General features: G+C 37.5%; 1 protein-coding gene and 1 long non-coding RNA gene across 8 annotated transcripts in view; one reads left to right on the forward strand and one right to left on the reverse strand.

Moving 5' to 3' along the window:
• The window catches only part of gulp1b (GULP PTB domain containing engulfment adaptor 1b), a 100807-nt gene that overhangs the window by 28140 nt on the left and 53429 nt on the right, over positions 1 to 19238 (reverse strand). For 6 of the 7 annotated variants that reach the window (XM_067459179.1, XM_067459175.1, XM_067459178.1 and 3 more), the window contains exon 2: positions 7928 to 8011. The exons of the other annotated variant lie outside the window; for it this stretch is intronic. In XM_067459179.1, the coding sequence (XP_067315280.1) occupies positions 7928 to 8011 (84 nt within the window). The remainder of the gene's footprint in view (positions 1 to 7927; positions 8012 to 19238) is intronic. 7 annotated transcript variants of the gene reach the window in all.
• LOC137093503 (uncharacterized) lies at positions 14625 to 18400 on the forward strand. The gene is made up of 6 exons (XR_010908472.1): positions 14625 to 15308; positions 15798 to 15890; positions 16501 to 16643; positions 16822 to 16943; positions 17457 to 17577; positions 18019 to 18400. It is a non-coding gene; the product is annotated as an uncharacterized lncRNA (long non-coding RNA).

Genomic DNA, 19238 nt, shown 5'->3' on the forward strand with positions numbered 1-19238 from the left:
CAGAGAGAGGACGAATGGTCAGACATACCCTGCTTCAGTAATGTCATAAGGACATAAGATAACCTCAACTGCTTATAGCTTTGGGTGGCACAAAAGTCTTTATATATGAAACTATATTTTAACAGTTTGTGAAGAAAATGTCGGTTCTTATTTGCAAAAATTACTAGCACAATGATAGAGTTGGATTGACAGGTTTCCCATTATCAGGGTTGGGAACCATGAGGAATTAAACCATTCTGGTTCTGATTTCAATTGGAACACATTTATTTTTTATCTTTTTCAAATCAAACAAGCAGTGGTAAAACTGTGTGTGTGTGTGTGTGTGTGGGCATGTTTTTGTGACATATGAGGACACAAATGTGTATTAAGACATGGGTATTACAAGGAGAGGGTGTAATATGAGGACATTGGACATTGGCCGGGGGGTGGGGGGAGTGGTGTTATGATCCTTGCTACTGGTGCACTGTAAACCCTAACAGTCAAAATAATTAATTGATGTGAGTAGTGCCAACTCAAATTAAACAAATTAGTTCAAACAAACGAGCTCTTATGAGTATTTAGAACTTTCTTTTTCTTTTAAGTTTTCAAAACTGACACAATTTTAAGAACTCTGAATTGTTTCATTGATTTGAGTTTTATTTAATAGTTTCTTTTCATTTAGACTAATTTACATTTAAATGAAACTGCACTGGGATTTTTTAGCTTGCTTTGCCACGACATTCAAAAGGGGCAGTAAAAGCCAAAATTAAGTGTTATTTTATGTTTTTTGTGTCTGCAAGATTAATGTTAAGTTGGAGATTTATTGGTGTTTAATGTTTTATGCTAATTTAGAAGAGTTTCAGTTTTGTTTTGTTTTTTGTTACCATCATCAGAACAACATTTGTGAAATTAGATGTATTTTCGATGTTATCTGCATTATGATGAGAAGATGGATCCTACAACACTTCTATATACATATTACATATTTAATATAAAAATATAGTTCATTAACATATGTAGTTAATTGTTGCATTTAATCTGCCTAATTTTAATGAAGTACTAGAGCTCATTTGACCTCACGGAAGGATCTGTATTGCTCATTCGACTTTGCGGAAGTATTGTTACATTTCAAAGGACTTCGTGCAGTTCGCACCGGAGGTTTCTTTCACCAGGAGACAGCTCAGCAGTAGCAAATTTGAGGGTGCAGTTCACACGTCAGGTAAATGGTAATGATTAACTTGCAGACAAATGTGTCGAACATATTAGGCTTGTGTGGATATTTAACGTTAAAAGTGAAGTAAGAAGTTAGAAGTTAATTACATATTTAAGTGACGTCTAAATTACGGCGTCTAAATGACGTCTAAATTATTATTGGAAAATAATGAACTTTTATCACATATGCTAATTTTTTGAGAAGGACCTGTATATGGCCAAAATCTTATATCACGGGTTAAGTCATATAACTGTAGCCTACTGTGTTGTAAAATGTCCTGGGCTAACAAACATGAACAGCATCTTCAACAGATCTGATAACAGGGACTCTGAAATGGAAGTGCTTGATATTTTCTCACGGAAAGGAAGCAGCGCACATATAGGCTACAGTGAAGTCCACGCAAGCATATTGATCAATGCATTTGAAACGAGATTATGTTTTTTTTTTATTAAGCAGTGGTACTCTTTAGCCTAGTTCCATAAACTCATGTCCAGGGGCAACGTTATTAATAAGTGAATAATAATATTATATGTGAATATTCGGGTAAATAATATTGTTTCTTTTATATACAAGCACTGTTGGGGAATGTTACTTTGAAAAGTAATGCATTACAATATTGCATTACTCCCTAAGTAACTAATTGAGTTACTTAGTTACTTTTCAAGAAAAGTAATGTGTTACATTACTTTTGCATTCTATTTCAAAGTTCTATTTTTGTGCAAATGTAAAGACCTATTCACACCAAAATTGAAATGATAAACCTGCAAATTCATGCAGGTACTAGAGGGCACTGCTCAAACAAACATTTCAGCTGCGCTGCAGTTCTGGATAATGGAAGAATAGGACGCAGGAGAAAAAAAGTTACTTAACACTTACTTACACTCTTACTTAAAAATCTAAAGTAACTTTTGATTTTGGTTTAACTGAATCATCTAAAGTTAGCAGCAAAACATTGGTCAATAAAGGTAGATTAAATGCATAAAAATAATAGTATTTAATATTTAATTATCTAAGGTTTGCATAGTATTCTGATTTTGCGTTTGACTGATTTTATATTGTGCAAGTGAGATGAATAAATGCTGACATTTAGTCTAGAACTCTTTAGCACACACAACGCCGCTGCACTTACTTTCGATTTCTCTCAACATGGGGAGAAGAGAGCTGTCAGTTAAATAAATGTGAAAAAGTAACTTACATTACTTTTATGAAAAAGTAACTCAGATATTTTGTTGTAAATGTTAAGTAATGTGTTACTTTACTAGTTACTTGAAAAAGTGATTGACTATGTAACTCAAGTTACTTGTAATGCATTACCCCCAAAACTGTATACAAGTATGTTCAGTTTCTTAAAAAGGTTCCCCAAATTAATGTTGCTCGTTTTCAGCTTTGCAAATATGGCTTGTTGTGGAATCAGTTATTACTGTAAATTAACACATTAGCTGTTATGTTGTATTTCAATTAATTTAATGTTAAACAGATTCCCTTTTTTAAAATTATAATAATGCTTTAAATTTGGTTTGAAACAGAAGTTGTGATAGTCTTTTCTTTCCTATTGTGATGTATAGCTGAGTGAAATTGCACAAATTTAGGATGGGTTCGTGGTTTGCAATTGCTGTGATCTCATGTGAATGTGGAGATTGTCCCTCCCTCACATCATTAGAGAACAGATGTCGTTGCAAGATGGAGGGGAATTATTTTAATTGAAGATATTCCATAAATAAAAGAACTGTCAATTTTGTTTTCATGGTGAATTTAACTCAAGTGTTATTTTCTTCAATCACCTGATTATTAGAACATCTACCACCTTTGCCACACTTTGAGCCAAGAAAAACTGTCTGGACACCACAACCTTTTTTCGTATGGAAAAACATATTAACATATTTATTAACAGAATAAGTACTCCAAGTACAGAAGTACAGAAATTATAAGCTTCTACTTAGAAAGCTGCTAAGTCATCCGACCTCCAAAATTCATAACCTTGATCTACTAGGTCATTTTAATATTCTAAATATTTAAGCAAGTAAGTGAAACTACAACAGTCCAATTAACAGGTTCATGTAGCTCATTAGTCTTTCAACTCAAAAATAATAAACTTGGTACAAGGGAGACAGAACCATTTTTAGCTTTACCCTTTGCTTTTCCCTGTACCTCGCTGAGCTATGAAAAGGTTACTGCACCACAGGACATCTCTGTCCAGAGCTCAGGTCTAAAGGTCATTTTTTTAATGCTCCCACCATTTAGCTGTCAGTTTAAACACAAATAATCATAAAGGGTAAGCATTCAAAACAACTGGTAAAAAAGCAAGAGCATGGGTGATGTAACTTAATGTGCATTCATTTAGATGTTAAAATACAACCTGTTACCAAAGTTATTATCATGCCATTCAGGCTTATTTATCTTGTGAACATGAAGCAAAATTCTGATGCAACCTTTTCCCCTAAATAAAGGTCATCCTTAGTTGCAAAAAACACACCATGTTCCACCAAGGTAGTTTCACTGGTCATCCTGGTCTATTTTGGTGAGTCAGGGCGATATAAACCAGCTAAAATCAGTTAAATAACCAAGAGCAAATAACCTCATGCTTGTTTTTAAGCGGTTACAATATAAAAATTGATATACACCAATCATGCATGACATTCTGATCACCGACAGGTGACAATGATTATCTCTTCGTCATGTCACCTGTTCCCATTCAGTCGGTCACAGACTGACGAATAGGAATCTCGCTCACAAGAGCCAATCTACTTGAGTGTAACTAAACGAGCCAATGCACATTGACATGCAATGATTGCACCAGCTTCTCATACCACACTGCACAGGTATAAATGAGGCATCAAATTAGCTTTCTGCTTCGGAACCAAGGTGGAGGATGGTTAGTCCTGAAATCACTCTCTACAAAACAGTGGAACTGACTGAGGCTGCCTTTTGGAAGTGGATCTCTTCAGTTGGTGTTAGTGTGACGGCACAGCAGTGGATCGCGTGCTTTTCATACTATCTCTCTTTTTTTGTTCATAAGCACAAACACAAAGGCTGGTTCGGTTCTCTAGGTGGAGAGTGCCACAAAGACATTCTTACGGCTGGTAAGAGAGCACCTTCGTGAGAGAGAGTATGCACGTTAGGCTGCACTATATCCCTGACTGTGTCACTGCAACGTTCCCCTTCTGTGCTTCAGCACCAAGTAGCTTGCGCCTTTTTCAAGATGACTTTATCTGTGTGATTCTGGATGCAGTGGTTTTCTGTCACCGAGGGATGGTCACAGCGCTGCATCTTATGTTTGTGCGTTCAGTACGCTGAGGCAGCGTTGGTGGATGATTCCTGTTCTCACTGTGGCAACATGACCATCTTGGAGTTATGGTCGAGACTCTCGCAAGGGGTTGAGTCCCCACTCTACAGAGGGTTACTTTGGGCAGTGGCACGGGTAATCTGAGGGTTATGGTAAGCACGTCTCCCCCAGGGGACCAAATCTTGGGGAACCCTCAGTCCTCCTGCACTTTGCAGCCAGTAGAGCTGCTGTTGGAACGCGGTGGGCTTCTCACGAGGTGTGCACCATCCGTATCCTTCGGGGGCTCCTCTTGATAATCAGATGTCCATCGCTACATCAGAGGGAGGGTCAGAAACTTCTGGAGATGACGTCTTGACACAAAGGGCTCCTTCGCCAGAAGGCAGCAGTGGACAGCTCAAGGATGCAGCCGGGCCTCCTCACGTACCCTCTGCCCACTCGTGGAATCAGGTAAGTGTTCCACAGCTCTCTCACACCTCACTTTGGTCTGCCTCCACGAGACAGCTACCCCAGCCTGATACCTGCATTTCGCCGGTGGTCCCTTTGGCCTCCCTTGTACGGTCTCTGCGAGCCTTGCTGACGCTACTGACGCTACAGCACTTATATTCTCCAGAAGCAGACTCTGTCGAGTCCTCCATCACAATCTGTGCTGGACGTGGCAGAGCGTCTGGCATCAGGCCCTTTGCCACTGAATCCTTTAGAACCGGTACTGGTTATATGAGTGTCCCTGCATGGATCCCATATATATTTCCACAGTCGCTCTAAACGGAAGCCTGTGTCTTTCCCTTGGGAGAGCCCCCCCTCAGTTGTGGGCCACAGCTCAGCAGCATTCTCTCCTACTAGAGGGCATGCTTTCCTAGTGTTATCCAATAAGTCACTGAGCGAGTCATGCAGAAGAGTAGTAATGGACTTCTGTGTGAACCTCGTCTCATCAAGTAAGAGTTCAGGAGGCTCACACAGAGCACTGGAAGGGGGCAGAAGCCATGGTGCATTGGCAGGGATTCCTATTTTTCGGTCTCCGATGTGGAGTCAGAAGGGACCGACTGAATGGGAACGCTTGTCCTCTGTACTCGAAGTAGATTGGCTCTCACAAGATTTCTATAAGTCAGTCTCCGACGTGGTGTCTCCATCCCCTCCTTCAGGGAATGAGGGTTATATACATAACCAAGACATTAGTGAGTGGGACGTATGAGGCAGCAAGTGAACATTTATTTCTCAAAGTTGATGTGTTAGAATCAGGAAAAAGGGGCAAGCGTAAGGATTTGAGCGAGTTTGACATGGGACAAATTGTGATGGCTAGGTGACTGGGTCAGTATCTCCAAAACGGCAGCTCTTGTGGGGTGGTTCCCAGTTTGCAGTGGTCAGTATCTATCAAAAGTGGTCAAAGGAAGGAACAGTGGTGAACCAGTACAGGGTCATGGATTGCCAAGGCTCATTGATGCACGTAGGGAGTGAAGGCTGGCCCATGTGGTCCGATCAATCAGACGATTTACTGCAGCTCAAATTGCTTGAGAAGTTACTGTTGGTTATTATAGAAAGGTGTCAGAATACACAGTGCATCGCAGTTTGTTGCATATGAGGCTGCATAGCTGCAGACCAGTCAGGGTGCCCATGCTGACCCCTGTCCACTGCCAAAAGCCCCAACAGAACTTTTGGTGAGCATCAGAACTGGACAACGGATACAATGGAAGAAGGTGGCCTGGTCTGATGAATCACTTTTTCTTTTACCCGTCGCTTACCTGAGGAACACATGGCCCTTGGTTGGTACTTTGACACGTACTACCTAAGCACTGTTGCAGACCATGCACCCTTTCATGGAAACGGTATTTCCTGGTTGCTGTGGCCTTTTTCAGCATGATAATGCACCCCTCCACAAAGCAAAAATGTTCAGGAAAGGTTTGAGGAGCACAACAGAGTTTGTTGGCTCGAAATTCCCAAGATCTCAATCTATACGAACATCAGTGGGATGTGCTAAACAAACAAGTCCAATCCATTGAGGCCCGCTTCGTAGTTGAGTCATCATTTATAAAGCTTTACTAGAAATTACAGAATTTACTATAAATACAAAAATACTTTATAAATACTTTATTCTTGATTATAAGCATATCTATAATGTGTGTAATAACTATTTTCATACTTTATTAATTATCGATTTATCTAAATTAAATATTACATTATTTACAAACCAGTTATTAAGGATTTGTCAGTGGTTCCTAAGATCATTTAGAAATGGTAAGTAAAGGATTAATACACTATTTAAATTTACATTTATACATATTTAGACATAGTAATAGTTACTTAGTGCTAATACATGCTTTATTAACATGTATTCCTACTGTAATTTATGATTAATTCAGGTAGTTATAAAACATTTAGTATAGTTATCAGTTAACTAATGTGTCTGTAGTTCATATTAAATAGATTTTCACATTTTATTCTAATATATATTCTACCAAAAGAGTCAAAACGTAAACATGGATCAATTCTTAATATTAATATAATTTTTATGTATTGGGGAGGCATGAATCATTAAAAACTCAAGTATGTATGTATTTATGCCTAAAATCTTTAATATTCCCTTTGAATCGTTTGTCATTAATAGGGCAAATGCTGCACAACAGTTTACACAGTGTCCCTCAGTGACTGTAAAGGTCAATGAATGTGAAGTCTCAAGTCATTTCTAGTTCGTTAAGCAGCATTATCACCTTCTGAGTGAGAGAGAGTCGTGAGTGAGTGCATTTGTTTGGACTTAAAGATAATTTCAGCGAATGAGCAAATCCCAATTGAAAGCTATAAAATATTCAAAGCAACCTACTACTGCAGTGTCTGTGGCTGGAGATAAACTTGCCAAACATTGGCTGTGACCATGCCAGCAAGTCCAGAGGCTCTTCTGTCACTGACATTAATAAAACATTAGCCCAGAAGGCACACTTTCTGTGGGAAGTAGGCTAACCTATGTCACCTATGAATCCAGTTCTTTCCATGATGTTCAAATTAGCCAAAGTGCGTGTGTTGGGGAAGTTTGGAATTGGAAACAGAACAGAGATGAGTGCCAGAAACAAAGCTTTGAAAACCTGAAGTGTGGTGGTGAAACTTGAGTGAGTGTCCCAATTTAACAAGTTTTAACACAGTTTGGGTCTGGAATTAATTACTTTCCCAAAGAAAATATTTTGAAACTAAATAGTCTGAGATTCTTCTACCAGGAGCAAAAGAACTGCATCCCTTATGGTGCACCTAAAAAACATAACTAGTGATCAAATACAAAACATTTAGCCATGTTCTTCAATGACTTTGTTTCATGGTAAATTTAATGTAAAATTCTGTGAAAACAAGTTTATAAACAGTCTGTAGTTCCATCAGCCTCATAAATGCACAGTCGTCTTTATCAGTCAGTCAGGCTCGTTGGCATATTGGCAGCTGACATTGCAGGAATTAAATCTATTCTATTCTCATACCCTTTCTCCTGTTAAAAGCCCTGTTCATTCTGCAGAGTTTGAGAAGTGCCTGTGAGGTGAGGACGGACTCCAATGAGAAACCACCTGAAGAAAAAGCACAGAATGATTGTGAACAAGCGGTGTTAAAGGGTTTTTGATTTTGTCAATAACAAAGGCAAACCACACACACACATTTGTTTTGTGACATATGGGGACAACCCATAGGCGTAATGGTTTTGGTTTCGCTGTCAAAGGGTTTTTGATTTTGTCAATAACAAAGGCAAACCACACACACACACACACACACACACACACACACACACACACACACACACACACACACACACACACACACACACACACACACACACACACACACACACACACACACACACACACACACACACACACAGAGTGTTTATTTAAATGTACATCTGTACAGACAATGAAGAATGCACAGGGGATATACATATACATTTAGATAAGGTTATACACAGTAGAATGTGTTGTTGAAGTTGAAGTAAAATTTACTAAAATAATTCATGTGAATGAAATATTGATAACATTTAAAAGGACAAAAGAGGAAGTATAACTGTCCAATTCAAAGCCACTGGAAAGCAATCTTGCAACCTTTAGACAAAAAAGCATAGCAGCTAATGCTAATCCAGCTTTATCGGTACGCAGGAAAGGAGACAAAAGAATGCATGTCAAAAAAAGAGAAAAGGCTTTACTACACTTAATAAACCGCTTCTGTTAGAAAACAGTTTATCATTTAATTAATGAATTGCCTATCCACATGTTTTACACTAAGCAATAGTTTGTTGGGAATGATATGTAGATTTTACTATAGTAAAAAACGTATTTTACAAGAGACGGCAGAGAATGCAATGTCGCGACAGGTAGGACTCCTTTACGGCACTACTATATTTAAGTAACTACTATATTTTAGTAATATTGAATGATATATATATATATTAAAGAAAGTAAAAAATACAGATGATTTCTTTCCATGGCTTTCAGGTTTCACCAGTTATGATATGACTTGAATTGTAATGACTATTATAACTGCATTTATTCATATGATGCTGATATTATGCATTTAAATGCATTTTAACGTTGTACGGTGGGCATTGACATCACTGTCAATAAGCATTAGGCTGAAGTGTCTCATGTTATCCAAGTTAGCCATTACGCTTTCTCCAATGGTAAGAGATACAGACCCACTCATCTCTGCAATAATAAGATTAGGGCCACTGTCCTGGAGAGTTTAGCTCCAAATGAAGACACACCCGAAGCGGCTAATCAAGGTCTTACTAGGCATACTAGAAACTTCCATTTGTTTGGAAGCAAGCTGGAGCTAAACTCTGCAGGACAAGCCCTCCAGGAATGAGTTTAGACACCCCCGCACTAGATTTTAGATATGGATTTAACTCGATACTGCAACAAACCTGGATGTTATGTCATGCTGCTTTTTAGATTAAATAAAGATCAAAACACACAGTGACTAATGTGGACAATCACGAGTCAAAACCAGACAAAGTGTCTGTTGCCATTGGACAGCGTCTGCCACTTTAGTGGGAATTGGCCTTAATACATCACACACACAAAAACCTTCTGTGTGAAAATATAGCATTATCAATCAGTTTGTGTTCTTTGAATTCAGCCAAAGGGTCTGTATATTTACTGTAAATCCACTATTAGTTGGTCATATAAATTCACGAAACATTTCATATGCAGCAGAACGCAACACTGCACAAGCTTTATGTCTCCTGCATTTGATAACATTTTTCACTGTGGCGAGTACATACAAAACCACCAAACCAAAAAAGGCAAAAAGTAGAACCCTTGGCCATTTACACGACACCGTTTTCAACTAAAAACAGATTATTTATGTTTAACATTTACACGACAACAGTACTGTTTTGGTGGCCTGAAAAAGCAAACTTTTTGAAAACTTTTCAAAGTGCCAGTTATTGAAAACGATACTGCTATTATCTCCATGTAAACCACAAAAACACAAATTGTAATTTATGTAGATTTTATGCATATTGCGTGTTCAGTCTATATACACATGTAGTGTTTCTTTACAAAGTTACAACGCCAACTACTGGCCTGGCATGAATAATACATCGCTTTTAATAGTTTCCGTGGATCCGAGTGAACAACACTGTAAAAAATGCTGGGTTAAAAACAACCCAAGTTGGGTTGGAAATGGACAAACCCAGAAATTGGGTTGTTTGAATGGGTCCATTTAATGGGTTCAAACAACCCAATTTCTGGGTTTGTCCATTTTCAACCCAACTTGGGTTGTTTTTAACCCAGCATTTTTTAGAGTGAAGGATCACTTTGACAACATTCTTGTCTGTACACGAACAACACAAAAGGTAAAACTTTTATGTTTTTAGTACACTCTAAAAAATGCTGGGTTAAAAACAACCCAAGTTGGGTTGAAAATGCACCGACCCAACAATTGGGTTGTTTTAACCCAGTGGTTGAGTTGTTTTAACCCAGCGGTTGGGTTAAATGTTGCTTAGGACAACCCAATTGCTGGGTAAGAACAACTCAACCATTGGGTTAAAACAACCCAATTGTTGGGTCGGTGCATTTTCAACCCATCTTGGGTTGTTTTTAACCCAGCATTTTTTAGAGTGTACATTGTTTTAGTGTAAGTAAACTTACCCCCTAAGTGCCCATGGCAGAAATTTGCCCTTAGGATGTCGCGGATTCAATCAGAGGTAGGGTGAGTTACTGAGATAACAAACCTGCAATCACCATTGCACCCTTAACTCCAGTGACAGTTTGCTGCAACTCTCCTGCCAATTAGTATGGTATGTGTCACTTACACTTTGAGTGTTAGATGACAATCCTGTGCAAAGCTGACTAAAAATATTCTACATCTGTTTAAAGGTATCCTGGCATAGTTTGCACAGAGTGTAGAAACAGGATTTCTGTGGTTCAGAATATAGCCAGCCTTAGTCATATAGGTGACACATTCTTCCTTTTGCTGTGTTTGGTTGATGTTGAGTCGATGAGTGAGAGGACATAGAAGTATACAAGATCAAAGCCTCCAAGAAATTTGGAGGCTGAGCATGTCAAAAACACTAAACCAAACACACTCAATATCAAAACATAAATTCCTTAGGGCCGATCCTTTTGCATTAGAACAAAGACACCTCGGAGACCCCACGCAATTGACGTACTGCAAACAGTGTAAAATCTCACCTTGCTGCCACGCAAAACACATGGTCTTATTCTTTTAACACATATGAAATAAAAATGATTAAAGATTTAAAAAGTATCATATTTGACACATTAGGCTTTTATGGCTTATATAGTATAATATAGAAAAATATTAACACTCACAGAAACGGAGCAGAATTATTCAAATTGGTGCAGTTGCTGATATTAATATGACCAAAAAGTAAGATAAAATAGCTTGATTGGAAATTACTGAGATGGTTATAACCTTCTCGTTATAATGATCTTAATAACTATCAAGTAATTAAAGTAAATGGATTAATTGAAGCAGGCAAGTTTATTAGTGAAGCGGCAGGAACACAGTCCACAAATGGGTAAAGGTGATCAATAGAGAGATAAATGAGAACATGAGCTTGTAGAGCATGTCGTACAGGTTTGCAGAGCGAACACACACACACACACACACACACACACACACACACACACACACACACACACACACACACACACACACACACACACAAGAACAAAGAGACGTGGGAAGACTAGATGATGACTGGATCGAAGTAACAACGTTGGTAGCATATCACATGAACTTCTAGCAAGCGAAGTGAGTCCGCAGCTTCAGATGAGGCCAGACAAAGGCTGCGTCCGAAAACCTAGGTAGCTGAATTGTTCCCTCAGTTATCAGACAATGACTCTGCAGGCAGCGTTTGTGCATGAAAGCACCTCAACATAACTGATTTCAGACAGACTTCTGAGGCAGCCTAACAGTTTAATTATCTACAGCAATATAGAGAGCTTTGGTGAGAACTGAAGAAATATTTAATTACTATTAGCAATTTCTCGCTAGAAATGACATCAGAAGCGGAAAATTGTACTTAAAAACTTACATTTACACAGACACTGACCAGCCAATGCAACTTTTGGACATGATTGTAGAATATCAAAGCCAGCAAAGGATACATCTACGCTGCCTTTATAAATCTATCAGATGAAGGTATCTCAGGAGACAGGAAATTAATCAAACATTAGATTCGGACGTGTCTTGATGCCTTCTCACCTTGAATTGTGTCCTCTGAAGGCAACATTTTCCCTGTTTCAGACCGCAAACTGCAAAATGCTGCCTTCAGAGGACACATTTCAAGGTAGGAAGGCATCAAGGCATGTCCAAATCCAATGTTAGCCTGGTTTCCTGCCTCCTAAGAATCCTTCATCTGATCGATTTTTGAAGGCAGCATAGATGTATCCTTCGCTGCTTTTGATATCCCACAATCCTGTGCTTTCCATTCTGTGACAGTTAAGCTAAAAAGAAAGAAGGTGTCTGAAAGTTGCAGGTGGTGGCCAAGTTTGTGTAAATGTATGTTTTTTACCAGCATTTTCTACGTCTGATGTCATTTCTAATGAGAAATTACTATCATAGTAATCACATAAATCTTTGGGTTTCCACCAAAGCTCTCTCTATTTTGTTGTAGATCAAACCGTTATGCTGCCTCAGAAGTCTTTCTGAAATCAGTTTTGTGTGGTACCTTTGTGTCTGTGAAGTCATTGCCTGGTAAGGCAGCAAGGCAACAAGTCAGCTGCCTAAGTTTTCGGATGTAGCATAACAGTATAGCAAACTACTTGCATAAAATGCCAAGGGCCCTATCATATACCCGGCACAATGCGACACAAGGCAAGTGTTTTTGCTAGTTCCAACCTGACGCAGTGATCATTTTCCCGCCCACGTTGTTTAAATAGCAACTGCACTCATGGCCATCGGTTAGAACATGTGCATGATGTGTTTGTGACGCTTAAGAGACTAGATGCAACCCTTTTTGACCATGCACCTGCAGCACTGACCGTTTTTTTCCGTCGTTAAACTAGCAAAAGTGGATTTGGACACACCCTAAGTGCACCTGCGTCATGCGCTTCAAACCATGCGCTCAGACCGTTAAAATAGGGCTCTTAGTTTTATGATAAAACGCTGTAGTTTTCTGTAATTTTTTAGCTTTTTAAAAAAAAAGTATAACCAATAAACAACAGAAGCAGATTGTGTACAACAGGCTGTTGTCATGCTGATAATTTAGAGGCCTTAGAAATTTGCTTATCAAATATGATACATTAGGCTTAATAGGGTTAAGGCTGCTGTGATTGCTTACTAAGATAGAGTACTGCAATGTAATCATCAGAGTCAATGTCATCTGTACTGAAAGCTTTCTGAATTTCAGTTGATTTGATTTGATGCAAAGCTTCCAGAGCAATGTAATGGTGCTTTTCTATATTTGGCTCTATGGCTGCGTAGGCCTACGCTGCTTTCTACGCATTAATTAGGTTTTTTAATTATTAGGCTATTTATAAAAAGCAAACTAGACAGAAAAATGTGCGGTACTTGACGCATGCTCGAACCCAGGCGGTCTCACAAAAATGAAATGAGAAATGGCGACACCGTCGGCAGATGGAAGAAGCACGTGAGAGTGTGTAAACCTGTAGACCGTTGTGTAAAAGAAATGGCAATACTACCGCTCATAAATAATATGAAGACTTCACAAAGCAAGTCTTACAATTAACAGCTAATTGCATGGCTCGCATGGCAGTAAATAATACGGTGAAAATGATCATGCAGTCAATACATATATTTAATAAAAACAAGCAGGGCTATAACATAACACATAAAAAACTCAAAGTGCCTGCTCTATTACAAATAATTAATATTTTTATATAATCAAAACTGCGGCATTACAAAAGTTATAAAAAAATGTAAACTTGCTCTACCCTTACATCCATGACTCACTGCACTCACGGCTGTCTTTCCTGCTCTTAACTTCGAACACGGTCTCATGAAATCCGTATCTATAACATGAATTGTATTTACCGTGCGATTTATACGCCAAAATGACTTTTCACGCGCTTATGATACGCATTGTCAATTCGTGGGTTATGCATCAGCATCATGAGCAGACAGTGCACGCCAGAATTCAGTTCTCTTTTGTGCTTGAGCAAATTATAACACAAAGAAAGAATTGTGCCAAAAAAGGTCCATTTTGTTGAGTACTCTCATTAAATAATGTCTTAAACGAACTTAAAGAGTTGTGAGGGAAAAGGGGCGCGTGAGCACGTCAGTTCTGCAGCAGCAGATCTTAAAGCGACAGCAGCCATGCTGTTTGTCATTAATGTCAATCACTCTTTTGTAGCTTTAATAAGGATTAATCTATATTTAAATTATAATTTATGCAGTGCAGACTAACATTGTTCAATTTCTGTAGCCCATTTCCTACCTGTAAGACAGGAAGGACACAGGTATATATGACATGGGTTTATGAAAGGATTCTTTTAAGTTTAAAGCCTAATAAATGTTTAAAAAAGCTTTCAGTTACACTGTAATGTTGAATGGCTATAAGTTTGGTTATAATTGGTGGGGAAATATTTTAGAGACATATCTGTTTCATTGATACCGGCCTTCATTCATATTCTTAAAAAAATATGCCATTGAACAAATGATTCAAATATACCGTATTTGTTTTTTTTCTACAACACAGTCTCACCCCTACTCGTCAAATGTTGCCGAACGGTCAAGGGACCCTGACGTCAGCTGTTGACGCACAGGGTACCCCTAAATCGCCATTTTTCGACGTACTGGGTAATCCACTGATTTCAATGAGAAACCTAGGACGTCATAAACAGACGTGTTGGGCATGTGCATGTTATCTTCATGATGGAATTTATTGGGTTATAATTTTTCCATTATGACATGTTGGAGTGTGATTCTCAATTTAATCAGCCAGCACAATTGTATTTACATTTATTTACGCTATGATACACGTTTGAAACAGTAGTCAAACCCCACCCCGCCCTAAACCTACCCATTTGCGTATTATATGATATAAAACACAGGCTGTAACAGACAACAGGCACACTTTATTGAAAAAGTCCAACTATTCCGAGGCCAAACGATTGAATTGTGCGAAGAAAAGACCCAAAAGCAATCACCGTCTCTATCCGCGGCGCGCGGCGCGCGGCCCGCGCCCGTGCGTCACACTGAAGACGCCACAGGTAAGACCCCTCGGCGTCACGCGATGGACGAACTGGGAACCCAATTGCTTTCAGTGGGAAACCTTTGGCGTCAACATTAGACGGCAATTCTATCGGTATGAAATCGCGCTGAAGAAGTCTCATTCAGAACACATCGCGATGTTTGGCATCAGATCACGTGTGCCACATGTTGGTGAGTAGTCATACATATTATGTCCTAATATTTGATATAAAGTATTTTCTGCTTGTCGTTATTGATCATGTTCAGTCACTGCATTGTATCTGTCATCATCTCCACTGAGGCTTTGCATTTCTTTCCTTTCTAAATAAACACACCTTGCTAATAGGGTAATTTAACACTGTCACGTGACGTGCTATAGACCTTTAAACAGTTGTTAATATTTAATAATAATTACTAGTGTAGTTCCAACGTGGCATTTGTAGTAGAAGCACAATAAAAAAATAAAAAAAACAACACTTGCCATGCGTTTACCACAGTATTGGTAGTTTTAATGTGATATTTGTTGTAAATAAACAGTAGCCACAACAATTACCATGCTTTAAATGCATTTTAATGTAAAATCCAAATATTGTTATTTAAATAGTATACTTTATAATGCTATATATTATATATTATGACTTTTTTCTCTCTTTCTTTTTTTTATTTTTTTTACCTGAAAAGACCAAAAGGGCCTCTCGGACTCAGTCAACCCATTCTTGTTTGTGGAGAAGTAACGGAGAAAACCGAAAGCTGCAACAGCAAATATTTGTAATGGTATGTATGAGTTGGTTTGAACCCTTTATCAAACATTTTATTTAGCATTTGTTGTTACTTATTCTTACAAATCCTATAGCTCAATCAGTAAGAACATATTCCCAAAGTCTTAATAATTCACAAGATTTAACAAGTTGTCAAATTCGTATGATTCTCGTACATATAGCTCTGAAAAAAATTAAGAGACCACTTAACATGGATTTCTAAATGTTAAGTGGTCTCTTAATTTTTTTTTCCAGAGCTGTATTTGTATATGAAGAGTTCAGATGCAAAAGCCTCAAAAAGCCACTTCGGTCACATGACATCAGATATTCGATTATTTTTTCTTAATCAGATCAGTTGCAATGTTTATAACGTCCCGTTTGCATGTAAATAATTTATGTGACCACAAAATCAAGTGAGTTATCTACATTTTCAAACAAATTCATATGATATAGCTTGCTATTATATACTTTTAATAATGGGAATGCACACATATCTGTGAACTTACTAAATAAATGTATTTAACATTTAATTATGCAACGTTTTTTTTACAGCAAGAAACAGTTATGTATGAACTCACAACTTGCATGCAATGTAATACAATTTCCTCTTTCTTTCTGTCTTGCAGGATTACTTGCAGATTACTTTTATTTATTTATTTTTGTTTAAAAGATCTCTACAATATCAAACTCAACAGCTCTTTTAAGAGTCAACCCTCACAAGAGCTTCTAGTGATTCTCAGCGAATCTTGCCATAATCAGCCCTTCACAGGTAAAGTTGAACATTATCAGTATCAGTATACTAAAGTATATACAGTTTTTAGTATATATACTCATCAAATGCTCACCTTAATCTTATGGTAAATTAACTTTATTGTAACTGTCTTAATTTATATGTTTTAAAAACAATAGTATTTGCACAGAGTAAGTGAGACTTTCTTGTTTTACAGAAGAGAAGAAAGACCAGACCTTATATCGAAGCAAGCTAAGAAAATAAGTCATTTGTTTAGGGTGAGGAAGGAAGATGGACATCTTGTGCCCGAAGAAGACAGAAAAGTGCGCAAGTCCATTGGTATGTCTTGTATTGAAGCAATGCTGTAATATGTAGTACAAAATTTGATGTTGATCTCTCAAAGGACTATTCATTTCAACAGTGATCATTCTTTCTACTCTGATAAAATACGTACCATTATTCATGTCTAAATCTTTTAATAACTCCTAAAATAAGCAAATGAGGTTCTGTATCTTGAATTTATTTAAAATGGTAAATATTTGTTTTCCCTTTTTGATACAATTATTATTACACTTTTGGCCTTCAGTTCTTAAAAACTGCACCGTCTGTTTGTCTTAGATAAAAGCAGACAAGTGTGGGAAAAAGCATTTAGTTGTTATAAACTCCATGTATTTCTCCATTGTTTTGTAGACCATGGATGGTTCTGGGTAGCTTTAGAAGATAATGAGTTGGGACATATTAGGAATCAAATAGTAAATGTTCTTTGAATTATGTGTAATATCTGGTTAGTTCTTTGGCTTGAAACAAGGCCTTATACTCCACAGACTAAACACATTGCATTTGTGTTTTAAGATGGATAGCAAGAGAAGGCACAAATTCTACAGGAAAAAGATGTGCTGCCAAGGAGGAATACAAGAGGCAAAAACTCTGCTCTCTGAGAACTATACATGGCCATGGGTGCTTCATAAGCATGGTAAGTCTGGTGCCTGGGTACCTATTTCTTAATTCTGTCCATGAAAGTTGTATTGCAGTATTTGAACAATTTTATATTGTAAAGGCTATCACAAGTGATGCTCTTGAAACAAGTAACTAAAGAAATCTAGCATCACTGACAAAGGCTCAGAAGAGACCATGCCTTTCTAAAAGATCTTTATAAAAGATCTACTGTTTAAAAGGTTGCTGTTGATATGGGTAAATTAGTTTTTGTTCAGTACTTGGCTAATATTATGGGCTGCAATATTATACATAATGCTTCAATGTGTATATTATTTTATGTACTGACTGCTGCTTTGTAAATTTAAATCAGGAATTGGCATTTCTGCCCATTTTGAGGTGGAGAGTTTACTGAAGAACATAGGTTAACCTGACTGTACATTAAACTTAATCTGAATTGTGTTTGTTGTTTTACTTTTAGACCAGGACTGGAGAACACCGGATTATACGACTTCTTCCTCTGGTTGAGAAAAGGCTACACAACATCAGTGATCACATCATCTGTACATTGATTATACTGTAGGGTACAAGTGGGCGAACTGTTTAGAAGAAGAAGAACATGAACATGATAGAGGGAAGAGACAGAAACCAGTCTAGTTGTAATAATGAATCATTATTTTCCAACACTATATCAAATCTGTTTTCTGTATCATAGTTGACTGGATGGGATTATGTGGCACTCATTTGTGTGGCTTCAGCAGCTGTGAATGGATTAATATGATGTTAATGTGTTTTTTAAAACCCATTTTTATTTATCTTGAATCTTATTTGACTTTATTCTACTTTATTAACTGTATACTGTATCCTCCAATAAAGTGTTGAGTGATAAAGTATGGTGAGTATTGTGTATGGTGTTTGGTACAGTAAATACACATTCAACCAGTTTATTTAGGTTATCTTATTAATTACCAAGAATATTTTACTTGAGAAGTAAACATTTTTTATCTGGTTATATTATATTTGGTACAATGCTCCAAAAAGTTGTATATACTTGCATGCTGTGACAAGTATGTCAGTTTTCAGTGAAATAAAGGGAAGGATTACAAACACTTCAAGCTTAACTGAAGATGATCCATGTTGATCATTCTGGTACATCTACTACTGCAATAAGAATTAAAGCATGCACATTTTCGATGCCAGGTACGTGAAGAGGGTGTAGATGAAATTGTGACAATGTCTCTTGTTATTTTACTTAATGGTGCATTGTCCTATATTTAATAGTAATAATGAAGTGTAAATAATATAAATTGTTTTTGTTTACTCTGGAAAGTGGATAATGGCAAGTTGTTGCAGGTTCATCCATTATATTTATTAGTGCTTATCCATAAAAGAAAAGAAAACTTAATAATTATTATTTTAAAACATTTCTTTCAAATATTTCTGTATTTCATCAGATGGTCTTACAATATCAAAACCTGTACACAAGCATGACGTTAGAATAGAAAAGACAAAATACTCTGATATTTAAATGTGACTCAAAGTTTGTTGTACGTGATGAGGAGAATAGATCTGTGTATGTTGTACTGCCCTTACACCTCCAGGGACCCAGTAGTGGCCCCTGGAAGAGCAAAAAAAAAGCATATTTCAAATGGCTTTAACTCAAAGTCTGGTTAGCGTATCACAGAGAAAATTGGCAGGACA

Source organism: Pseudorasbora parva, chromosome 12, assembly GCF_024679245.1.
Source record: "Pseudorasbora parva isolate DD20220531a chromosome 12, ASM2467924v1, whole genome shotgun sequence".
In the NCBI taxonomy this organism is placed as follows: Eukaryota; Metazoa; Chordata; class Actinopteri; order Cypriniformes; family Gobionidae; genus Pseudorasbora; species Pseudorasbora parva.